The sequence below is a fragment of the Artemia franciscana genome, chromosome 17, assembly GCF_032884065.1.
Source record: "Artemia franciscana chromosome 17, ASM3288406v1, whole genome shotgun sequence".
Taxonomy (NCBI): domain Eukaryota; kingdom Metazoa; phylum Arthropoda; class Branchiopoda; order Anostraca; family Artemiidae; genus Artemia; species Artemia franciscana.
Window position 1 is genome coordinate 15,302,108 of NC_088879.1, and position 26,237 is coordinate 15,328,344.

The following is a 26,237-nucleotide window of genomic DNA, read 5'->3' on the forward strand; positions in this document are numbered from 1 at the left end:
TTATATGACGCATTCACTTACCTTTAGGTTAGTTTTGTTTTCTTGCTCAAAAGAAAACGTTTGTTTTCTTTTGAGCATGATCCTAAAACTAAAACCAACTGACTGATCTAACCCCTGCTCTCCAGCACTACGATTCCGTTACCCGATTAATATATATAGTACCATGTCAAAGTTTTCAGAATAACTATTGGCTGGATGAATCTAACTGACAATGTCAATTACATATAGTAGTCGTTTATTACTTCCAACGTTCTGAATATAAATTTTTGTTTGTGCTGTGTTCAGACTTCCTTGCTGCATATTAAGAATAGGTTCTGTTGCCTTGGCTGAAGGAATTTGGATTGACATGATTAATTTTAATGTGGAGAACTCCGAAAAGAAAAATTAAATGTGTATGAAGTTCTTATGTCAGAATATTAAAAATTACTGTTGAACAATAAAAATTACCACAAAAACTTTCTTTTTCTTTCATCAATAAATATAATTTTTTTTCAACAAATGATAATTTTTTTCTTCACAAAAGTACTTAGTAAAGAAAAAGGCGAAAGTAATGAAAAAACATCTCCATGGTGTAAACTAACATGATTTCTAAACATATCACTTATAAAATTATATCTTTAAAAAGCATAAAGTATAAAAACAATTATGATAAAATTGTATTATAAAAAAAGCACCAATTACGCTTGAGAATGCATCAAGGGTTTAATACCAAAATCCTTCGGCAAACAAAAACTGATTTATGCTACTAAGGCCAGAGATATGTCTTGACCTTGAAAATTAAGTTGAATATTCCATCTATATAGCAAGAATAAGGCCTTGAAATGAATTTTGAAACAAAACTATTCAATATGCTTGTGACCCTTCTTCTCTCAATAAAAACTGGAAATTTGTAAGCAAGTTTGTTTTGGCTTGTCCATGATGTTGGACTACCGTACCTATTATTGAGAAAACGATTGGGAAAGTTAGGTAACTGCTACTACTACTACTACTACTAACAACTCACCACAGCACCAAGCCATCTGAGACAAACATAGCTACGCACGCTCCTACTCAAATCTGATTGTTTGAATTGGCTAAGTGGAAACTTATGCAACTATACCTATCTACTAATACTACTGTTACTAGTAGTTATTCTATTATTAACAACTCAGTGTAGCACCAAGCCACCTGAGACAAACATAGCTACGCACGCTCCTCCTCCATCCCAATCTGTTCAAAGCCTCTCTCTTTTTTTGAAGTTCTCATTTCCTTTAAATCTTTCTTTATGACATCCTCCCACACAAGACAAGGACAACCTGCATTCCGTTTAGCCCTAGATGGTTGGCCGAAAAGGACAATCTTCGACAATCTGTCATCCTTCATCCGCAGAACGTGCCCTAGCCATCTCAACCTTTCTTTCACTATAGCCGTAGAAAGCGGGATTTGAACCATATCTTTCATACAGCCTACTGTTTGAAATTTGGTCAGTCAGCCGGGTACCCAAGACAATCTGTAGACAATTTCTCTGGAAAACATCTAGTAAGTCTTCATCCGCTTTTCGGAGCGCTTATGCTTCAGATTCATATTTTACCACTTTCATCACTGTACCTTCCAATATTCTAATCTTGTTTTGCAGACTTATCTTCCTATTCTTCCAAACTTTTTTTCACTAGAAAAAACACCCTGAGCCTTGGCTATTCTACTTTTAACATCTTCACTGCTCCCACCGTCTATACTAATAATACTACCACGGTAAGTGAAGCTGCCCACTTGATCAATCTTTTCGTTACACAACGTCACACCTTCATTTTCAATTATTCCTCGCCTTAGTGACTTAGTCTTCTTAACATTAATTTTCTTACCAATTCTAGCACGCCGAACTTGCAAAACCTCTAAAAGTTCATTCGTTTTGCTCACACTTTCATGTAGGATGCTTAAATCATCAGCATTTTCCAAGTCCAGGAGAGTTTTCCTTCCCCTTTGGAATCCGTGGTCTCCCATTGTCTTTCATGTGCTTCTTAAGACAAAGTCCATTATAATGATACATACAAGGGGGATAGAACACAACCCTGCTTAACTCCTGGTTTAATACAAAACCAGCTACTAACCTCATTTCCTACCTTAACCGCAGCAGTATTATTCTCTTACATAGCACTAATAACTTTAATGCATTTGTCTGGTATCAAATAGTTCGTGGTAACGAACTGTGGTAAGCAGTGACCCGGCTCAATAGTAATCAAAACTCTAAAAAACCGACTTTTAATACCAATAGATACATTAAAAGAATTTAATTTTTATGCTGATTTCAAATATATAAGTTTCATCAAGTTTAGTCTTACCCATCAAAAGTTGCAAGCCTGAGAAAATTTGCCTTATTTTAGAAAATAGGGGAAACTCCCCATAAAATTCACTGAATCTTAACAAAAATCACACCATCAAGTTCATCGTATCAGAAGACTCTATTGTATAAGTTTCAAGCTCCTATCTACACAAATGTGGAATTTTTTTTTGTCAGAAGACAGATCACGGATGCGTGTTAATTTGTTGTTTTTTTTTCCCCAGGGATGATCGTATCGACACAGTGGTCCTACAATGTCATGAAAGGGCTCATTCTAATGGAAATTAAAAGTTCTAGTGCCCTTTTTAAGTGGCCAAAAAAATTGGAGGACACCTAGGCCCCCTCCCACGCTCATTTTTTTCCAAAAGTCACCAGATCAAAATTCTGAGATAGTCATGTTGTTTATCATTGTTAACAACTTAACAACTCATTCTTAAGGAATCGGGACACAATTCAAGCTGTATTGTAAAGAGCGAGGTTTTGATGAGGGGGCAAACCCCCTTCATATACGTAATTAAAATATTCAAATATAGAAGTTCGTTACGTAAGTTAATTCGTAAGTTAGGTATATTTATTACTAATAAAAACGTTCGTAAAAAAAAAGAATATTTTGGTTGCCTTTTTAAATAACCAAAAATTGGAGGGCAACTAGGCCTCCTCCCCCACCCCTTTTCCTTGTCAAAATGGTCCGATCAAAACAATGAGAAAGCCATTTAGCCGAAAAAAATAGTATATATTTTTTTTTTAAATTATTCATGTGCGGTGAGCCAAAATCAAAACATGCATTAATTCAAAACGTTCAGAAATTAAATAAAAAACAAGTTTTTTAAACTGCAAGTAAGGAGTGACATTAAAACTCAAAATGAACAGAAATTATTCCGTATATGAAAGGGATTGTCCCTTCCTCAACGCCTCGCTCTTTACGCTAAATTTCTTTATTGTTTTAAAAAGTAGAGTTGTGAGAAAGAGTCAAACTTTAGCGTAAAGAGCCAGGTGTTGAGGAGGGGACAACCCCTTTCATATACAGAATAATTTCTGATCGTTTTAAGTTTTAATGTTGCTCCTTGCTTGCAGTTAAAAAAAACTTGTTATTTTTATTTAATTTACCATATAAGAATAAAACCTTGCTAAAGCTCTTCACTCAAAAAAATCAAACGCTTGCTCATAATCTATAAAACAGAGGACAAAAGGTAAGCAGCAAATAAATTCTACATCCGATAGCAAAATTAAATATTTGAATAAACCCAAAAGGATAGACAGAAGGGATATGCATTGTTTTTTATAGGGAGGAGCAGCTATATGTTTGCAGAGCAAAGATTAAAGAAAATGCTCTTACCCCTTGTTCGCCCTCTAGAAAAAGCTGCAAGTCTTCCAAATCCAAGTAGTCCTTGTTTGAAAATCTTGCAAAAAGAGAGAAAAAAATTTATTAGTTTTCCTTACCTAAATCTTAAATTTGAGTTACTTTCTATATTAAAGATTGAGTTATTTAGAGATTGAGTGATTTAGATTGATTTAGTTATTTTCTATTTTATAGGAGGAAAGCGAAAAAGTTTTATCAACATTTTTTTTAGCTGTATTGAAACTGAAAAACTGCACGACATTAAATGTCAGTATTAAAAATACGAAGTCTCTGGGGTATTAGGTCTTAATTAACCGATTAGGTCTTAATTAATCGAAGTCTCTTAGTATTAAGAATTGGAAATCTCTGAGGGCAATAGCCTATAGCCTTTAACGTGTATCCTAGTAAATTTTTAACCCTCATAATAATCTAGTAGCCAGTTTAATCGACGAAAACACAACGCTTAAAATGAATTAATAATTGATATTGTGTCTTGGGTTTTAATTCAATTTTTAGGTTATATCAGTTGTTTCGGTTGCTTGGTTTGAATTCTTGTACCAATCCTCTGCCTAGCTTGTGATTTTGGGGATTTTTAAGGTTGAAGATTGTTTTTTTTTGTTTTTTTTTTGTCTTTTTTTCTCCCCAGCTTTCCTGACTACGAATCCTAATGGAAGAATTTATGTTGAAGTGCTTTTTTTTATATACTTTTGTTTGATAAAAAAATGAACACATAATAAAAATGATTTTGTCAAAATATGTAAGTAATATACTTTAAGCTCGTAAAATGAACATTATAAATTTTTTGGAGTACTGAAACAAGGTTCTATGGAATCCCTGAAAAGAGTGCAAGTGGGAACGAAGCCTCCTGGATCGAATTTCGTGTATTTTGTCATCCCTTCAGGGATATTCGGGGTTTTAGCCGGGTCATAAGGAAGAGTTTTGAACAGCTGCTATATGAGAAGGATTTTTTGTCGACAAATACAAACTTTAGAGGAGGATGGAAAGGTCAAATTACAGGACTACCAAAGGAAAGCCTTTACTGAATAAGAGGCATAATGGCTTGGTTTGTCTAAGTTTCCAGTAGAAAACTGGTACTTCTAGTGCAGCCATATACGCAAGGGGAGGAGTATTTGGGTCTTTGTGTGCTTCGTAAGACCTTTATGTTTCACTTCCCATATTTTATATACTACTGCCTTTTAAAATGTGTGTTTTTCCAATATGCTTACCCCAATATTACCCTCTGCGTATCCCAATAATACCCTCCACCCATAAGAGAAATCATAAGTGGATCAATGACTTAGTGGGAGAAGGTGGTGCCGGGGGAGTTAATCTCGGAGAGTATTTTCTCAAATTCACCATGAATTGAATCCTGACAGTGGTGGTGGAGATCGATGTATCGATACAGGTAAAGTCTAAGGAGTGATACCAGAGTGCCACTTTAGTATTTCAACGGAATTTTGATCGACCGATATTAGTGATGTGAAGACACTTTTGAATTAAATAAAATCTTGTCAAAAGGCAAATTTTTGTGAATGTTGAAACAGATTCCATACGAAAGCTACATGCAAGCCCTTTAGCAAAAACGGCAGTCTTTGGCTCCAATCATACTAGGAGCACATATCTAAATTAGTAAATAGAATACATTATTTACTAATGCATTATTTACAACGACAGAAATATTATTGATGAGAACACTTTAACCCAATAAAACTTGAATAAGCTTCTATTAGAAATTGTTTAAGAGGTAATCTTCCCTGAAAGCCTAAGGCGTTAGCAGATGTTAAAATTCTCATCACTCAAGCAAAGACAAATTTTGCGTCATTAAAAATACTAACGATCGACCTGAAGCTCTTAAAATTTCCAAAGATTTCCCTTAGACGATAATACTTAATTTCGTACCTTGCACAGGACTAGGAATGGGATGTATATAAAATCTCCCCTGATAACAGACTATGACCTCCACATTCTTAAGGGTCAAGTTTGTGAGTATCTATACTTGATGAAAAATCTGTCCAACAAATAAGGATTAAGTCATGGAAGTACTGTAACCATAAAAAAATAACTTCAGTTCTCTCCTTGGATTTCATTCAAGAACAAATATTTTGGGAATTTAGATTCGGTGTCAAGTTGTCTAATGTATATAGGTAAATCTTATATTTCAATTCAAGCGCAAAAGATTAGGATTCATCAATTAAAGTCTCGTATCGTGTCAGTCCGTTTGGCCCTTTCAAAATTAAGTAAATTAGCAAACAAAATTAAGTCAAAATTAAGTAAATTAAGTCATTAAAAAATTTTAATACTTGAAAAACGATTTTATACCATTTAAACTTAATGAAAAAGGACATTCAATGAAAGAGTTACATTAAAACTTAAAATGAGAAGAAACTATTTCGTTTGTTAGGGGGGCTACCTTCTCCTCAAACCCCTGGTCTTTCTGTTAGGGTTTTACAATGCTATACTAGAAATATCCGTGAGCTCAACAAGCGGGAAATCGATAGCCTTTTAAACACTTGACTGCCAGATGTATTATAAGACTAAATGCACATAATTAACTTCATCGATTATTGAGACATTACGATAAATACGTTCCATCCCATTCCACTCGCCATTACGCTAGAGCAGCCATTCTTGGAGAGTTTAGGACAATATACCAGATTTAGTGTACAAGTTTCCTCCCTGGAATTTTTCACGTGGAGGAGAAGATTTTTTTAGGACATTTTTGCGGTTAACTACCCAAGATTTCTTCTTCAAACGGTTCTCTGATATACCGAATTGGTAAGTGTAATTTCAATCAACCTCACTCATCCTTTTGGGGGGAGGCAGTGTTTTGCCCTTTTTTTTCAATAAAGCAAATTTTCTTAGGCTCTTAAATTTTCTTTGGCAGATTTAAATTTAGAAAAAAAATATGTATTTAGAATCACCTTTTAAAATTAACTATTCTTTTAAGGCGTAGATCGTTGTCAAAATTCCTTTTTTAGAGTTTCAGTTACTATTAACAGGAGTAACTGCTTATTTACAGCTAATTATCCTGAACCGTTCAATTACAAAATAAGTTTGTATTTTGTTTGGATGCATTTATTCATCTTTTTTAAGTAATTAAACATATATATATATATATATATATATATATATATATATATATATATATATATATATATATATATATTGAACTATCGGTGAAAATACATTAGAACTAATATTAGATGTATAGGGACCATGGGCTATAAGGTTAGATTCTTAGAAAATGACCGGCTCATCATTTTGAATTTAATCATAGCTCAAAAGGCTAAAACTAAGCTGGTATTTACCGCTTCTAAAGGAAAATTCTTATTTACCTGGTGATGCCAGGAGGGAGTTGGCATCCCCCTTGCAGAATTTAAGGTTCAGTTCTGAAACTGAGCAACGCTAGAACTCACCTTTAGGCTTCCAGGGTTGCAAGAAATATTGGCAAAATATTTGACGCCACTAGAGGCTTTTTTTTAAGAATATTTATTTGTTAAGAAATATTTATTAAAAAGTTTTATTAAGAAATATTTATTTCTCTATCTAATTTAATTCTTTGAGGGGAACTATTTTGTGATAGGTTGTGTTGAAGCCTTCTACATAGCTGCACACAAGCCCCTGGAGTTTTATCAAAGCTTTCTTTATTCTTTAACATGGATTTTGTAAGGGCTGAGATACAATCTTATTATCGAAAATTGTTTTAGCCACTCTTGTCATTTAAATCACTGTTTGCCAACCTGAGGGCCACGATCCCATACCATAGACATGGTTGCGAACGGTCAGAAAAATAAAATACTTATGGACAAAAGAACCTTTTATTTACTATTAATACATTTCACTTATATATACATGCAAAACATGCAATTGTATGAATGGTTATGTGTCAGATAATAGCGTGTTAGGTACTTAAATAATCCATTCTTTTATGAGAACCAAAGACAAGTATTTCGACATCGTTCGTTCCAAGAGACTTCAAGTCCTCTTAACACTCCCCCCCCCCTTGGAAAGAATATTTCCCGGAAGTTTGAACTTGATCTCGCAGCCATGAGATAAAAAAAGGTGGTGATTGAACGGCAAACCTACTAATTCAATGCAATCACTATTATGAAGGTAACTCAGGTGCCTTCATTGTCAGTTTAATATACATATGCTAATATTTATTCCTTAAAATCTTTTTTTTTATTTCTTAAAGTGAAAACATTCAAAAGAAAATTTTTTACTTAAGTGCTCATACACAGCCTGGATACATTTGCACTGTTTTGTTTAGTAAAACTTTGAGAGCAGAAGTAGTAATAGACGTAGCCCCAGAGGTTTCAGCTTAATACCCTCATTCATTCTTGGTATATTGCTGAGATGTCTTATTTGTAACCAGCATACAAGCAGTGCTTTTCAATTAATTGTAAATCAAAACTTAGTTTTTAAGCATAAATGGTAAATTACATAACTGAGGGGAGGTGGGCCTATCCAGTAACCCTAGAGATATAGTTAATAGACTGTTCAGTATTGCTGAACAAAATGGCTGTTAAAATTTGAAGTGTCCGGAAAATTATTAGCTAAAGAGGAGGGCTGATTGCCTCCAATCACTTTTGACTCTTAATAGGGCACTAGAACTTTTAATGTTCGATCAAATTTACTCCTTTAAAATATTAATTATATTGCTAGCTATGACTGAGCATCGCTGCCTGTGTCCTAATATGCCCTATATTATTTATATGCCCTTTTAATACCTGCACACATACAGTTTTTTCATTTAATTGAAACTCCACCTAAACATTCCCTAAATGTTTCAACTTAATCCCATTAGTGTCGTTAGTTACAGTGACCTTAGAAGCAGCGTTAAATGTATACACACAGTTTCTTCTGGCAAGTTCAGAATCCACAACTAATGAAGGTATGAAGGGGAAATTTTCAAAGAATATTTTTGTTGTAGGGATGACAACGTACCATCCTGTCAAACGGGCATATCAGTAATATCTTAGGAACAGTTTCGTGTGTGAAACTAAAACTTATAGTGCTTGTTGTGAGGGGTGTTGGACTAGCCAAAAGACAATATTTACATCATAATACTACTGCTTCTACTCGTACAACTGCTACTACTATAACTGTTATTATTACTGCTACTACTACTACTGCTACTAAAGCTGAGACTACTACTATTAACTGTACTGCTATTGCTACTACTATAACCTCTGGTGCTACTAATACTACTAATAAACCTAAGGGTATTAAGGTGAAAATTTTTAGCAATATTGTAACTGTATTGAAATAAATCGAAACATACTATGCACATATTATCAAGAGGCCGTATCAGCAATGCTTCAGGACTGGTTGATGGTATTAAGTTAACAAAGCTGAAAAAAATTGATGTCTCAAAGCATTATTTGGGTGTTTGTTATGGGAAATGATGGGCGTGGGGCTCGGGCTCTCTCAAATCACTTCGAATCTTAATAAGGGCACTATAACTTCGAATTTAAAATTAAATAAGACCCATCTGAATTTAATACGACCACCCATTTTATAAAAACCTTATTTGCCCCCAGGGCATAACTTACAGCCTTATCCCCAGGGCTGTGGGGGGGGGGGGGTTGTGCAAACTCTAGGGGCATTTTCATATGTTATTTGGATTATTTTAAACAAAATTGCCCTCGCAAAATTTCAGTCAAATAGATTTGGTGAAAAGAGGGGTAGTTGGTGGGGGACTCCTTGACCTCCATCACTATTGACTCTTAAAAGGGAACTAGAACTTCCAATTTCAACCAAATGAGCCACCTCTAAGGTTTATACAACGATCCCGTCCATAAGGACCTTAAATGCCCCAGAGGCATAACCTACAACCCTCGCCCTCAGGCTCTGGTGTTTTGTATCAACCTCAATACCATTGTTATATGATATTCGAACTATTTTGCAAAAAAGGACAAAATATCTACTGGACACATCTTGAGAAAACACGACGTGTTTGTGTGTGCGTGTGTGGGGGGAGGTGTAGCTGCGCTCTTATCATTTTGATTCCTAAAAAGGGCACTAGAACTTCTGATTATTAATCCATTGAGTCCCCTCCAAAACATATACAACCACCCTTTCTATAAGAACTTTATATGCCCCAAGGGCATGACTTACAACTCTTTACCTGATAATTGTAGAGGGGGGGTGTCTTCCTTACAGACATAATTTCCGAAGACTTTCAACAACGATGAACAAAATTGTTATCGCCAAATTTTGATTGGAGGTGTTAAGGGAAATGATGAGCGTGGACAAGGGAGGCTGGTTCCTCTCAAATCACTTTGACTCTTAAAAAGGGCACTATAGCTTCCGATTTCAAATCAAATAAGCCCATATGAAGTTCATACGGCCGCCCATTCTATAAAAACCTTATATGCCCACATGGCATAACTTACAATCCTATCTCCAGGGTGCTGGAGGGTTGTGCCACCCCTAGAGACATTCTTGTATGTTCTTTGAACTCTTTTGAACCAAATCTTTATCTCATAATTTCAATCGGATGCGTTTAATGAAAAGAGAGGTTTTTTGGGAGGACTAAATTCCCTCCATCACTTATGACGCTTAAAAAGAAACTAGAACTTACAATTTTCAACCAAATGAGCCTCTTCTAAAGTTAAGCAGCCATTCCTTCCATAAAAAACTGAAATACCCCGCGGCATAACTTACAACCGTTACCCCTAGGCTCTGGTGGTTTTTATCAACCTCAAAAGCCTTGTTATATGATCTTTAGAGTGTTGGACTATTTTGAATAAAATAACTGTCTCACAATTTTATTCGTCGTATTTTGGGAGAACACGACGTGTTGGGGTGGGTGGGAGTTGGTGTAACAGCTTTCTGATCACTTTGACTCTTATATAGGGCACTAGAAATTCAGATTACTAGTCCATTGAGTCCCTTCCAAAGTATATACAGCCACTCTTTCTATAAAAACTGTATTTGCCCCAGGTGCATAACTTACAACCCTCACCCTGAAAGCGGTGTGGGTGGGGGTGTCTCCCTCAAAGACATAATTTTTGGACTCTTCAACTACACCGAAAATAATTTCTATCTCCAAATTTTGATTGGATGTCTTTGGGGTTGCTCTCAAATCACTTTGACTCTTACAAGGGCACTATAACTTACAATATTAAATTAAATAAGCCCCATCTGAAGTTTGTGTGACCATCCATTCATAAAATTCTGATATGACCACAGGCGGTGACTTACAACCCTATCCCCAGGGCACTGGGGGGTCGCGTCAACCCTAGACGCATTGTTTTAGTTCTCTGGACTATTTTGAGCAAAATCTCTATCTCACAATTTTAGTCATGTTTGGTGAAGAGGGGTAGTATGGGGGGTGGAGGGGCTAGCTGCCCTCAATCTCGTTTACTCTTAAAAAGGAACTAGAACTTCCAGTTTTTATCCAAATGAGCCTGCTCCAAAGTCTACACAACCATACCTTTAATAAAAACCTTTAAAAAAAAACCGGGCATAACTTACAGCCCATGCTCCTAGATTATAGGGTTTGTTACAACCCCAAAAGCCTTGTTATATGATATTTAGACTGTCTTGGATAAAATATCTCAAATTTTATATTAGATATATTTCGGGAAAATACGATGTGTGTGCGAGGGAGGGGATGCCCACCGATCTTTTTGACTCTTAAAAAGAGGACTAGAGCTTCTGATCACCAATCCAATGAGCCCCTTTATATGACCACGATTTCTACAAAAAAATTATGGGCCCCCAGGGCGTAACTTAAAACCCTTGCCCTGTGGGCTGGGGGATTTGTTATCCTCAAAGACATAGTTTCTAAATCTTTCAAATATGTTGAACAAAATGGTTATCTCAAAATTTTGATTGGAAGTGTTAGGGAGAATGGGGGGCGTGGCAGGGGGTTTAGTTGCTCTTCAATCACTTTCGAATATTAAAAAGACATTAGGCCTTTCAATTTCCAACCGATTGAGCCCTTTTTGGAGTGTCTACGACAATACTTTCTATATAAGCCTTACATGCCCCACGGCCAAAACTTACAGCCCTTGTCCTGACGGCTGTGGGGTTGTCATCGTCAACGACATAATTTCCAACTACGTTCTCTCAACTCAGCGGTCTTTTCAACTACGTTAAACAAAATGGTTATATCAAAATGTTGGTCTGAAGTCTTGAAGAAATGATGGGCGTGTGGGGAGGGGTGATTCTCCCTCTGATTACTTTGGACTATTAAAAAGGGCACTATCCCTCTCAATTTCCAAACGAATGAGCCCTTTTGAAGTTTCTATGACAACGTTTTCTACAAAAATGTTAAATGCCCCCAGGATGCAACTTACAACCTTAGCCATTAGGGCTATGGGAGTGGTTGTCCTCCTCAAAGACATAATCTCCGGACCTTTCAAATGGCTATCTTAAAATTTTGATTGGATGTGTTTGGGGAAACGGTGTACGTGGGAGAGGGGTTAGTTGCCCTCCAAAAACTTTTGACTATTAAAAAAGGCACTAACTCCTTCGATTTCAAATCGAATGAGCCCTTTTTGAAGTTTTTACGACAACTCCTTCGATACGAATTGCCCTGGTCTAAAAAAAACTTAAAAAAAACAATAAATAAATTGTGCAAATATCGTTCTTTGCTTAGGCAGCGCTATTGCGCTGTATTATTATCGATTTTGGAGGAAAATGTGACCTGGATATGAAAATCAACTGTAGCAATTTGCTGCAGGTCCTGGAATTCGATTCCTGTGGGGAAATTTTGCGAAAGCGTCTACATAACAATCGAAACAAGAAGAAAAAGAACTGTAATAAAAGGTCAAGTTCTAAATTACGTTTTAATTTATCATAGCCTCTAAAGAAAATAGCTTTTTACTAGAATTATAAAGTTTTACCGAAATCACCCCTTACTATCAAAGTCAACGTCAAAGAATCGAATTCTCTCAATACTTCTCCTTACCTTCCTCAAACTTAAATACATGATTCTAGCGATCCTTAAGAATGGTTATGCAATATTTAGTTTTCAAATCCTACTTTTTTATGTTGTGTTTAATTTTTGCAATAAAGTACTAAAGACAGTGACAATTAAATCTGATTGTTTGAATTGGCTAAGTGGAAACTTACACAACTATACCTATCTACTAGTACTACTACTACTGCTAGCTCTACTACTACTAACAACTCACTGCAGCATCAAGCCTCTTGAGGCCGACCTACCTACGCACGTTCCTCCTCCGTCCCAATCTATTCAAAGCCTCCTTTTTTACACTAGGGAGTTCCCATTTCCTTTAAATCTCTCCTTACAACATCTTCCCACCCCAACCAAGGACAACCTACTTTCCGTTTAGACCTAGATGGTTGGCCGAAAATGACAATCTTCGGCAATCTGTCATCCTTCATCCGCAGAACGTCTCTCAGATTCTCAACCTTTCTTTCATTGTAGACCAAATAAGCGAGATTGAACCCCCCTTTCCAGACAGCCTACTGTATAAAATATGGTCAGTCAGTTGTGTACCCTAAGCAATCGCTAGGTAATTTCTCTAGAAAACATCTAGCAAATCTTGCTCCGCTTTTCAGAACGCCCATGCTTCAGAACAATATTTGGCCACTGTCGTCACTATAGCCACCAAAGTTCTATTCGCGGTTCATAGACTTATCTTCCTATTCTTTCAAATTTTTTCAACTGTGAAGAAAACACCCTGGGTCTTGGCTATTCTACTTTCAACATCTTCACTGCTCACACCGTCTATATAATACTACGAAAGTAAGTGAAAGTGTCGACTTGATCGATCTTTTCCTTACCCAGCGTCACCTTTTCATTTTCACTTACTCCTAGCCTTAGGGACTTAGTCTTCTTAAAATTATTTTTCAAATCTATTCTAACACCATGAACTCGCAAAACCTCTAAGCGTGCATAAATCATCAGCATAATAAAAATTCAGCAGAGTTTTTCTTCCCATATGATTCCGTATTCACACAATTGCCTTTCCCTTGCTCCTTAAGATAAAATCCATGATAATGTTCTATATAAATAGTGATAGAACACAGTCCTACTTAACTCCTGGTTTAAAACGAAACCAGCTATTAACCTCAGTTCCTACCATAACCCCAGCAGTGTTAATTGCTTGCATAGCACTAATCACTTTAATGTATCTGTCTGGTGCACTATACAAGAATAAGACCTTCGCTAAATCTCTTCTATCAGCTGAATCGAATACTTGCTCATAACCAATGAAAGTGAGGACCAAAGTGTTTGATGACTCAGGCACTACTCGATTATTAACCTAAGAGTGAATATATGGTCGACACATCCTCTAACTTTTACATCATCTACATATCTACTATATATACATCAATACTATATATATTAGCTTTAACATATCAAGGACAGTAAAAATGAAATCTGATTTTTGAACTGGTTAAGTGGAGAATTACGCAACTATACATATCTATTATACATATCAGCTATACCATAAAAATACACATTAGTTTTAAAATACCAAGGACAGTAAAAATGAAATCTTATTGTTTGAACTGGTTAAGTGGAGACTTACGCAACTATACATCTTTGATATAAATATCAACTATACTATACCTCTACATATTACTTTTAACATACCATTAAAAACCAAGGACAGTAAAAATGAAATCTGATTGCTTGAACTGGTTAAGTGGAGACTTACGCGACTATACATCTTTGTTATAAATTTCAACTATACTATATACATATACAAATTAGCTATAAAATATCAAGGACAATAAAAATGGAATCTGATTGTTTGAACTGGCTAAGTGGAGACTTACGCAACTATACATATCTATTATACAAATCAACCATACTATAAAAATACACATTAGTTTTAAAATACCAAGGACAGTAAAAATGAACTCTGATTGTTTGAGCTGGTTAAGTGGAGACTTACGCAACTATTCATATTTAATATTAATATCAACTGTACTATACAGAATGAATTTGTAATTGTTCCGGTGGATAAAGCTAATAATAATTTTGCCATAATTTGTCAGAAGCTGTATTGTGATGTCTTAACAAGGGAGTTATGCACGACTAATGTTTACGGAAAGATGAATTTAGAGGATGAAAATTTAATTGAAAAACGGAAGAAATACTTTACAAAAACAATATCAGAATTAATGACAATGATAAACAGGTTCCCTTTCCTATATTGGACTGTAAAATTTCATAAGAATCCCCCTAAACCACGTTTTATTGCTGTAGCAGCTAGAGGTCCAACCCGCATTGCTGCTACTGACCTCTCCTTAATTTTAAAGGAAATTATAAATAAACTTAAAACTTATTTTTCTGGTATTAAAAAATTTTCGAATTTTAATCCATACTGAAGTGTTAATAATTCACTGCAGGTGATAGACTCTTTAACAATGGTTTCAGCTAGAAAAAATTGAGTCTTTCGATTTTGCGACAATGTATACTAATTTATCACTTAGTGTATTGTTAGAAAATTTAAAAACGGTTATTAAGAAATCTTTCCTCTTATCTAGTAAGAGGTTCTTAAAAATAGACACTTATAATAAAAAAGCTATACGGACAAACTGCTTTAAGACTACAGTTCGCTCGAGATGTTACAGCTTAGATATGATTTTCGATTTATTAGAATTTGTTTTATATAATATTTATATAAGATTTAATGGTAATCTGTACAAGCAAGTCGTGGGAATTCCCATGGGGGGGGGGAATGTCAGCCCATTTGTAGCTGATTTGTTTTTAAGTCAACTCGAATATTAATATCTGATGAATAAGAATAATCCAAATAATTTAAAACATGTTTTGTCTAATAATAAAAGATATTTAGATCATATTTTGGTTTTAAATTGTAAGGAATTTATTGATATTTCAAAAAAATATATATCCATCAGACCTTACTCTTGAACCTAGTCATGGCACTGGTCTAGAAGAACATTTCTTAGATTTGAATATTAATATCTTTGATAGTAATAAATTAGGTTTTAAAATATATAATGAAACGGATGATTTCGATTTTGATGTAATTAATTTCCCGTTCCCTAAAAGTAATATACACTCAAATATCACATATCCAGCATTTTACTCACAGTTACTTAGATATGCAAGGATTTGTAGTAATTATGGTGATTTTGAAAATAGATGTAAAATTTTAAGCCAAAAATTGATTTTAAGAGGTTTTTCTGCAAGTAAATTAACTTGGCAATTTAAAAAATTTAGTTTTCATTATAACGAACTTTTAAATAAATACCGAAAGAATTATCTTGAAATACTTAGCGAAATCTTTGGTTGATTTTGATTTTCTTTGTTACTGAGTTTGGCGTGTCCCTAATATTTGACAGTGGATTTTTGGAGGATTTTGCATATATCTTGTTTTGGAATGATCTTATTTTTCATTCATTTTCTTGATTTTTATCTAGGTCACATTTTCATCAATAGAAAAAATTTGATATAGTGAAAATTTGTTTAATAATTGTTTAGTATTAATATAGATTGTGAATTCGTAATATAAATATACGAGGGCCAGAACCAAGGTATGATAAGTTTGTTTTGTTGTTACTTGGTTGTTTTACATTTGTTTTTTCATAGGTATATATTTTGGGGGTGATACCTAGCACAGGGATACCATAGGGAATCTATGGTAGGCACGCCACTTGCCTGGGTAGGGAATTTAAAGTGCTGAAACCCTATAGGCAAGTGTATATTCTCCTGATGAGCCCTTGTGTTGGGTTGTTACCCCTGATCTCTGATTTATTTGTCTTTTTCTTCTCCTTTTTTTTTCATATTAGGCAAATGACGACTTATACTTACTTACAACACGACTGCCTATCCATGGATTATTCTTTATGGTTGATTGTGTATGGTTATGCTGTTTGACCTATGTGATTGTATGGATGATTAGGGTTACGCCTCATTCAAGTATTGATTTATATTAATTACTAATGTAGGAAAACAGTCTTCCTTTTCTCCTTCTGTCTTTTTTTTATGTTTATGCTGTTGGATTGGTGATTTCTTTTTTCATTATATATATATATATATATATATATATATATATATATATATATATATATATATATATATATATATATATATATATGTTATTTTTAACATACCAAGGACAGGTAGAATGAAACCTGATTGTTTGAACTGGTTAAGTGGATACTTACGCATCTATACATCTTTATTATAAATATCAACTACACATATCTGGAGATATTTACGTGTAATTTAAACCTTTTCACGTTTTCAAAGAAAATAAAACATAGAAACTATTCTTTTAAAGTGGATACAGCTCTTTCCTGAGAGTAAATTTATTTTTGGCAAATGAATTTCGCTTTCTAAATTCGGTTGTATTTTCCCAAACTATTCTCATTCTGATCGATCAAAGCTATCCTATTAAAATCGTTCCCAACATTTAAACAGTTACGCAGTGAATAGGAGAGAAAATTCACAAATAATATTCATTGTTTAAAGTAAACCCAAAAGAGAACAAATTACTTCTAAAATATCACAGTATATTTATAAATCAATAGCGGTGTTTCCAGCAGCTTTAGTCTATTTTTGACTTAGTTACAGTCAATTTGGGAGACCATAGTAAATCAACCAAGTCTCAAAATTAGTCCTTACCTAATGAGCAGAAAATATATTTCTGGTCTAGTGGATATTTCTTTGAATATTTCAATGAATTCTTTGCTATCTATTCTGCCTTTTTTGTCATCAGCTTTTTGTAGATCTATCTCCTGAAACAAATAAAGAATTTGAAAAAAGGACTGGAGAACAGCATATTGTGGGAAAAATCGTTCTTACTTGGCAACATTTCAAAGAACCGAGTGAGGAATTGCTTTGATGTGATGAAGATTTATACTTTTTAATAATCCTCACGCTTCAATGTTGTGCTGATGAGATGAGAAAATTGGAAATTTTTGGATGACGTTAGTTTTATTGTAAGATGGCTCACGGACTGGCGTCAAATGCAAAATACCACATATTATTTCGATTATGATCTGTTCCTCGAAAACAAATAGATTTCTGAAGAAATTTGAGAACTTTTATTTTACGTTTTTTTTATATTCTGAATAGTTAAGCTTGAAAATATGCAGTTTTTCAGTCAGAAGTAATTTTTATTGTTGAGTTTTCAGGGTGACTCCCCCTCAAACTCCTAAAGGCTAGAGTGTTAGTTTTGCTTTGGTAAAAACGATATGTTTTTCGAACAGTAATTTTTATTCATTATAGTAGAGAAGAAAGGAATTTATGCCAATTTTACCGCTATGTAATATTTAATTAAAACATGTTTAAAAGAACCGAAAGTAACACTCCAAACTTTTATTAATTGCACAAAAGGACTAGAATTCATTCATTGGGAATATTGTGAGTTTCTGTAAGTTGATCCAAAAAGAGAGGAAAGGGGAAAGCCGAGCCATAGAAAAAATGTGCTTCATAAAACCGATAATTTTTTAGTATACTTTTTAAGAAAACGGTTCTTATCTGGTAAATACAGATTTTTTCAAACGCATACCTCTCCCTTCCGTCATTTTGTATAAAGTTCTCAACATCCCACCCCCGTTTGAAAAAAAAACAATTTCTAGTCATCCTTGTATCATCCTGGTCAAAAATACATTGGCTTACGTCCTGCACTAACAGCACTTCCAAAAATCAGCTTTGTAGGTGTCAAATCGAAGTTGTTTCTTTTTCAGCCATGAGAGAAACCTTTTACAAAAATTTTACTAAAAGTTTGAGCTTTCATTGTTGCAGAAGTTTCTTAGATAGAAGTTTCTTCTGTTGTATTAACCAAATTTCCAGTTCAGAAAAGTTGCTTAGTTCCAAATAGCCATTATCATCTTAGAATGATATTATTTCAACACCTTTTGCATTTCAATAGATCACAAAAATCATTTTGGAAGAAAGTTTGAACAAAATACCTGAACATTTATGAAACTAAATGGCAAAATATATAATTAAAACAATCAAAACTTCTTTCTGGAATATTTAGATTAAAGAAAAACTATAAAAAGGGTCAGTATAGCCCAGGGGCGTATCCAGGGGTGTCGGAGGGACCGTGAGCCTCCCAAGATTCTTCTGGCGTCCTCATTTATTTTTTCTCTTTTTTACCCCTATTTTTAAATAAACTTGACAGTATGGTCAATTATTGGGACCCTTGTCACATTACCTCCTCCCCTTCAAGATTTTGCTTTGGATCCACCTTTGCTGAAGCCTACATAAGTCATCTTCATACCGAAAAAAATCCTCTGGGGGAGGAGAGATTTAACGCTTTAATCCCCTTTTCATTTACGAACACCTCTTAGCATATGCTTAACTGATCATTTAATATTGTAATAGTACATTTAAAATCTGTCAATAGTGCATTGATACTTGTATGATATACACCCTACCTAATATTCTTCTAAAATGTTTCTCTGACGCTCAATCCTAATGAAGTATTCCAAAGCAAGAAAAAACTATAATACTTAAGAAACAAATTTTGACTATATATTTGCACGTTAGGGGGGGGATATAGCAGTTTTCCATGCCTAGTGTGTTAGGTATAATTATTCGGTATATTATGTAGTAAGAACTGTTTTCTAACTTCACACCGTCAAACCACTTTACCCCCCCCCCCTCCCCCTAAAATACAAATATACAGCAAAAATTATATATTCTGTCACTGCTCTTTATCTTGTCTCACGCTAAGCTGAAAGAAACTAACAAAAGAAAAAAACGGTTGTATACGGTCAATGAATGAACAAAATTAGGTAGGGCGTTTATCATACAAGTACCTTGTTTTGTTTTCGCAATTGTTAAGCTATTTTATTATTTATGTCTTACGCTTTTTATTTTTATATATGCTATTATCATATGTTATTATTTTGTGTGTAAATGTTTTGTTTTTTTCTGCCATGGCCCAACAAGACTTTTGTTGCAATAAATATATATCTATCTATCTATTGCAGGTCAATTCTCGACATTTTGTACAAAGTAATTATTATTTTAATTTATATACATTTAAGTAGATTTAAATATTGAATAAATTTATGTTTACTAATTAAATGTATTTATAAATTTAACACATTAATTGATTTAATATAGTAATAAATAATATAAATAAAAATCAATATAAATTTATGTTAAATTATGTATAAATAAATTTGTATCTAATCTATTTAAATTCATGTTTATATAATATATATAACTTTATTTTTATAAAAAGTAAATTTATATTACTTTTTTTAATTTATATAAAATTAACATGAAACAATTACTCTTCGTCCTTTAACTTCTAAAATATAAACGAAACGTTCTCTAATTCTAAAGATGCTTGCGTATGCAGTTTCAAAATTCCACTACAAAGACTAGCAACAAACTCTTCTTTTTTTATTGAAGCACGTCCTAGATCGTGACTTAACGCAAGAGTTTCAATATGAATACAGAAACTATGAAGCTTAAAAGCAGAAAAGTCTGATAGGCATAATATTTTCTAAGATAATCAAATTTGTGAGTGTTTTAGTTTTAAAAAGAAGTTTAAAGCAGTCTTTCATAGAGAACTGACACCGATAAGATTTTCTCTAGTAGAAGAAAATATATGAAGAAGTTCAGGTTTGAAGAAAAGCTAGACAGAAGAAGAGTTTTTTTTAAGGTTTTATTCGTTGTTTTCATTTTTTAGATGGTCAACAACAGGGGAGACTGATAAGGTTGGAAACTGGCCTAATGTCAAAAAGAAGAATTATCAATACCATCTAGCATTTGGCGAAGTTGTTTGACTCCAAATTTCTCAATATTTAGTCTTTTTAATTATTTTTAAAGCGGGGGGGGGGTCAGGGTATGAAAAATTCTGTTTCAAGTACGCCTACCAGTTTAGGGTCTAGTCTATTTAACCAGCCGATTTTTCCCAAGCTAGCCAAGGTCAATTTTGGACAGACTCAATTTTGACATAAAATATTTCTTGAAAAAAAGAGTGATTAGTTATCACTGAAAAAGAAATTTGTTCTTTGATATTAGTATAATGAAGATTAATCATATCAATTGTTTAATTTCCCTTGATTTTGTGAAATTAAATAGAAAAATAAAATAGAATTAAATTAATAGAAAAAAATGAATTTAAATTGAAAAATTAAATAGAAAAAAACAATTTTTTAACTGCAAGTAAGGAGGAAACTTAAAAACGAACAGACATTATTCCGTATGTGAAAGGGGTTCTCCCCTCATCGACGCCTCGCTCTTTACGCTAAAGTTTTTTGTTGTTTTAAAAAATAGAGTTGCGAGAAAGAGTCAAACTTTAGCGTAAAGAGCGAGGCGTCAAGGAGGAGACAACCCCTTTCATATACAGAACAATTTCTGTTCGTTATACGTTTTAATGTCGCTCCTTACTTGCAGTTAAAAAAAACTCGTTTTTTTATTGAATTTCTGAACATTTTTGAATTAATGCATGTTTTGATTTTGGCTCACCGCACATGAATAAATAAACCGAAATTTGAATATTAATTTTTTTTCTAAAAGGCTTTCTCATAGTTTTGATTGAACGATTTTGATAAAAAAAAAAAAGGCGGGGGAGGGAGGAGGCCAAGTTGCCCTCAAATTTTTTGTTACTTAAAAATGCAACTAGATTTTTTTTTATTTTTTACGAATCTTTTTGTTAGCAATAAACATACGTACCTTACGAGTTAACTTACGTAATGAACTTCTATATTTGTGTATTTTTGTTATGTATATGAAGGCCTCGCCCCCTCGTCGATACCTCGCTCTTTACGCTAAAGCTTGAATTTTATCCCAAATCCTTAAGAATGACCCTTGAATCACAAAGGCCGTAGAAAAAATAGTCGAAATTCTAAAAATACTTTACCGTAAAGAGTAAGGTATTGTGGAGGAGACGAACCACCTTATATACGTAGTATTTTATGTTCATTTTAAGTTTTTATGCTGCTCATTACTTCCAGTTGAAATAAAAATATTCTCTCATTTTTATAAATAATGCTAGAAAATCCTACGCCCTTTGAATGGAAATTCTCTTCCCACATGAAAAATTCCTCCATGGAAAGATCCTCCTACGTAACCCCCTCTCCCCGACCCACCCCCACCCCAACGCAAAAAAGTCACCCTGAAAACGTCTGTACACTTCATAATAACCATTACTATATGTAAACAATGGTCAAAGTTTGTAACTTTCAGCCCCTCCCCTGTGGACTCTGAGGGATTAAGTCGTCCTCAAAGACATGGTTATTAGGTTTTTGACTAAGTTGAACAAAATAGCTATCTCAAAGTTTTGATCCAGTGGCTTTGGGGAAAACTTTGCGTGGGAGGGGGCCTGGGTGCCCTCCAATTTTTTGGGTCACTTAATTTGGGCACTAGAAATTTTAATTTCTGTTAGAATGAGCCCTCTTGCGACATTCTAGGACCACTGGATTGATACGATCACCCCTGGAAAAAAAAACAACAAACAAATTAACACGGGTGTTTCCCCCTATTTTCTAAAATAAGACTAATTTTCTCAGGATCGTAACTTTCGATGGGTCAGACTAAACTTGAATAAACTTATATATTTCAAATCAGAATCAAAATGCAATTCTTTTGATGTAGCTATTAGTATCAAAATTCCGTTTTTCACAGTTTCGGTTACTATTGAGCCGGGTCGGTCCTTACTACAATTTGTTACCACGCACTCTTTGACTATCTTATAATATACTATAAGTGGCGCTAGTTGTCTTTATTCCCTTTCTCAAGTTTCCCATTCTCTTTGGTTATTGGTTTAAGTTCAATTGCCCTGTTATAAATTAAACTATTGAACAGTAAGATTTATTCTTGTAATCGTAAGCCTATTCATTAAAATAATTGTTAAGAGAGAAGCTTTGATATCAAGAAAAGGTAAACCTATTTTATTTACTGACTCTTCTGTTTTCTTCATCATTGTGACTGTTGAATTGGAAAAGCTAAGTGAATAATGCAAAAAAATTCAAGCTTAGAGTAAACAAAGCTAAAATGCAATATATAGGTTACAATGTAAGTGGGTTTCCAAACACTTGAAATGAATATTTAAATCAAACGCAATCTGTCTGAAAATGAAAAAGGAGGTATTGATTGTATTTGTTGTTTGATTGATCTATTCACTGTATTTTCTCCTTTTTATTCTACTAATACAAGAATTTCGATTTTTTTAGAACGTTTGGAATAGGTATTGGAATCTCATAAATTGGGATCTCATAAAGCATCAATTTTCCAATCGAAAAAAAAAATGAAAAAAAACGTATTGAAAAAGAGCTAAGAGTCTGCCCACTGTAGTTTCGATTGGTTCCCAATAGATTTGAAATTATGAAACACAAGCCGTGAAAATACCATTGTCTTCGTTAAAAATTATTAAAATACTACGAATTTTACACAAATAAATTTATTATTTATTTTACATTATAAATTTATTACAAATATTATTAAAAAAAGTTTCTTTGCTCTTTTAAAAGTGTGCCGTTTTTATATTAATTACGGGAAGAAGAATTTTGAATGACTCACACGCGTATTTTCATTGAACTTGATTGGATTCAGAATGGTGAGTCTTAGTAGGGAAAACTTTGCATCCATAATCAGGTGCAAATTAGGGGGTCTGTTCCTCTGATACTCCATTTACATTTGATTAAATTACTATGGGTGAACAGGAAAAAGCCAAGTCAGAGAATCTGCCAGGGGTGTATTAGGATCGCTTTCCTTATAGTGAGTGATTCAGAGATATAAATAGAGCGTGTAAAAGCAGAAAGAAAAGGAACAAAAACATAAATAAAAATTTAGAGAGTACTTCTTGAAGTGGAGGTCTAAAGGCCCCTTCCAATGGAAACTTATTTGAAGAATTTGAAATTTTAAAAATATTCCGATAGGTCTTGGAATTCCCCTTCCTAATGCTTAAGACATCTTTGAAAAATAGTTTGATTCGTCCTTTCTTTGGAGCCTATAGAAAATCAATAACTGTATATATACAATTTGTTGGTTTGGTATAAATTGGTTTGGTATAAATATTATTTTTTTATTTCCTGGTTTTAGATTTTATTTAATTTTAGGTTATTTTGTATTTTATCTTGGTTTCTTAGTGTTGAAGACGCCTTGTTTTATACAGACGAAATATATGCGTCGTCTTCATTCATCTTTTCCTTCTGCTGGCCATAGTCCTGTCTGTTGTCTTCAACTTGAGATTTCGCTTTGTTTTTGTCATGTTTGGCCAGTTCCGCTTTATATCTTTCGTTTAAATGATAAGGGAGCGACGAAAGATACGAAATTCTAAAGATAAGAACCAAAAGACACTTTGCCTTTACACTAAAAGTGTATATCGTATGCTCGTTTAGGCAGGTATTTCACCACCCCTCTACCCACATGTGTATATATTTTCTTAGTTTTTTTTTACCATTAATACCAAGACTCTTATTTTTAAATTTTCAGAGCTTAGTTGGGATTGAATCAGATAGAAAAAAGATAACTTGACAATGAATTGACCAACATTTCTTTCCTACGCATTTATCAGGTACAAATAGATGCTAAGATGAATAGTTGTGTTTTGTCCTAAAATTCCCTCTGTATGAAACAGTTCGTGGTAGCGAACTGTAAGTAAGGCGCGACGCAGCTCAATAGTAACTGAAACCCTGAAAGACCAAATTTTGACGGCAATAAATATCAAAAAAATTGACTGATTATACTGATTCCAAATATATAAGGCTCTCGAAGTTTAATATAACCCATCGAATGCTACGAGCCTGAGGAAACTTACCTGATTTTTGTAAAAGGGGGAAAACAACCCCTAAAAGCCAATGAATCTTAATCAAGATCATATCAAAATCAACTCAAAATCAGATTCAGCGTCTCAGAAAACCTTGTTATAGAGGTTTCAAGCTTCTGTCAGCAAAAACATGGAATTGTGTAATTTTTGCCAAAGAAAGACTACGGATGCGTGTTTATTTGTTTGTTTGTTTTTGTTTTTTCCATGGCTGATTAAATCCAACCAATCGTCTTAAAACATCAGGATATTCGAACGGAAATTTGAAGTTCTAATGCGCTTTTTAATTGACCTAAATGACTGGGGGACCACTAGCTCCCCTCCCATGCCCATATTTTCCAAAATCGCCTAGTCAAAATTTTGAGATAGCCATTTTGTTCAACATAGTTGAAAGGTCCAAAGCTTGTGCCTTTAGGGATAACGTGACCCCCAAAGCCCCTGGGGAAAGGTCTTTAATTTATTAAATTTACCCATTGCTTACGTATAGTATTTGTTATTGGGTAGTTTGCATATATTTTTCAGGTGAGGGGGAATGGTGAATTTACTACTTGGGGATATTTTATTGGTAATATCCTTAATGGGGCGAGAATATTCCGGGGTATGAAGCTTTCAGGGGATGTTTTATACCGGTGGAATTTCCTATACGAAATTCTGTTTATTTGTCTTACTCTCTCTATACCGACTCAATTTTACATGTGGAGATGTTAAGGATAATTGTCTGAGGCAAATTCTCACCTGGATCGAAATGCCTAGACGATTTTTCCATGAGGAGGGGGGATATGCCCGTGGAATGGAGCCAGGTTTCCCGGCAGACAAAAAGTGTAAGGAATTAAAGCTAAAAAAAAAAAGTTTTTCAACTGAAAGTAACGACCAGCACTAAAACTTAAAAGGAACAGAAATTATTATCTTTTCGAAGGCCCCCCTCCTCAACACCTTATTCTTTACGCTAAAGTTTGAATTTTGTTCCCAATTCTTTAATAATGACTCGAGTGTTGTTTAATTAGAACAATAAGAAGATTTTTTTTAATTACTAAAAATCTTTAGTTTGAAAAGGGAGGTGTTGAGGAGGGGACAACCCCTTCATATACATAAAAAATTATGTTATTTTTTAGTTCTAATGTTGCTCCTTACTTTCGGTTTAAAAAAAACTTTTTTTTTTAAATTTAATTACCCGAAGACTGGCTAATCGGTTATCAAGATTACTGGTATTTACGAACAGATTAACCATAGGTTAGAGAGTTAGTCTTAATATTAAGGGAGCTCTTTTTAGAAACTCGTAGAATGGGCCGCCACACACTGTATTAAAATTATTTGAAAGAATGCAAACAGAAAAAAAAAAAAAATTTTGTTCCAAATTTATTTCATTCAAGGTGTTTATAGGTGACTTATTGGTATTGTACCCTTTTCAAAAGTGCAGAAGGTGCTAACATTATTGTCGAAACTGCGAACTGTTATCTCCTAAGCTCGGCTCGAAGTTTATTCTAGTTTGGTTTTGTTTTTTCATTCATGGTAGGATCTCGTGTGAGAAAATTTGCAAACTAATCTTGCGAAATTCTTATTTACAATTTTAAGATTGAGTTTAAAAACAATATAATTATGTATCTCGTAAGCAGACTGTGATTAAATCGGAAAAATTAACATCGATCGCCGCTGGATTTCGCGAAGATCGGTATTTTGACAACTCGGCGCATTGCAATTGAAAATTTTACATTCACTGATAACCAAGTATTAGGCAAAATGACGTTAAAATGGTATCTGAAATTATTCTATATCAATTTTTATGTTTTGACTGTGTGAAAATATCACTCAAAAATTTACCCGCTAAGAGTGAACAATTTCTACTTTACCGAAGCCAGGATTTTACTTAGGCAAATGCCTGAGA

The 26,237-nt window shown here is 33.9% G+C and overlaps 1 protein-coding gene across 1 annotated transcript in view; it reads right to left on the bottom strand.

Annotated features, from left to right (window-relative positions):
• LOC136037494 (inactive phospholipase C-like protein 2) overlaps positions 1 to 26,237 on the bottom strand; it is a 195,616-nt gene that overhangs the window by 137,982 nt on the left and 31,397 nt on the right. Inside the window, exons 5-6 of the mRNA XM_065720211.1 lie at positions 17,245 to 17,357; positions 3,654 to 3,717 (exon numbers count right to left, since the gene is read on the bottom strand). Of these exons, the coding sequence (XP_065576283.1) occupies positions 3,654 to 3,717; positions 17,245 to 17,357 (177 nt within the window). The remainder of the gene's footprint in view (positions 1 to 3,653; positions 3,718 to 17,244; positions 17,358 to 26,237) is intronic.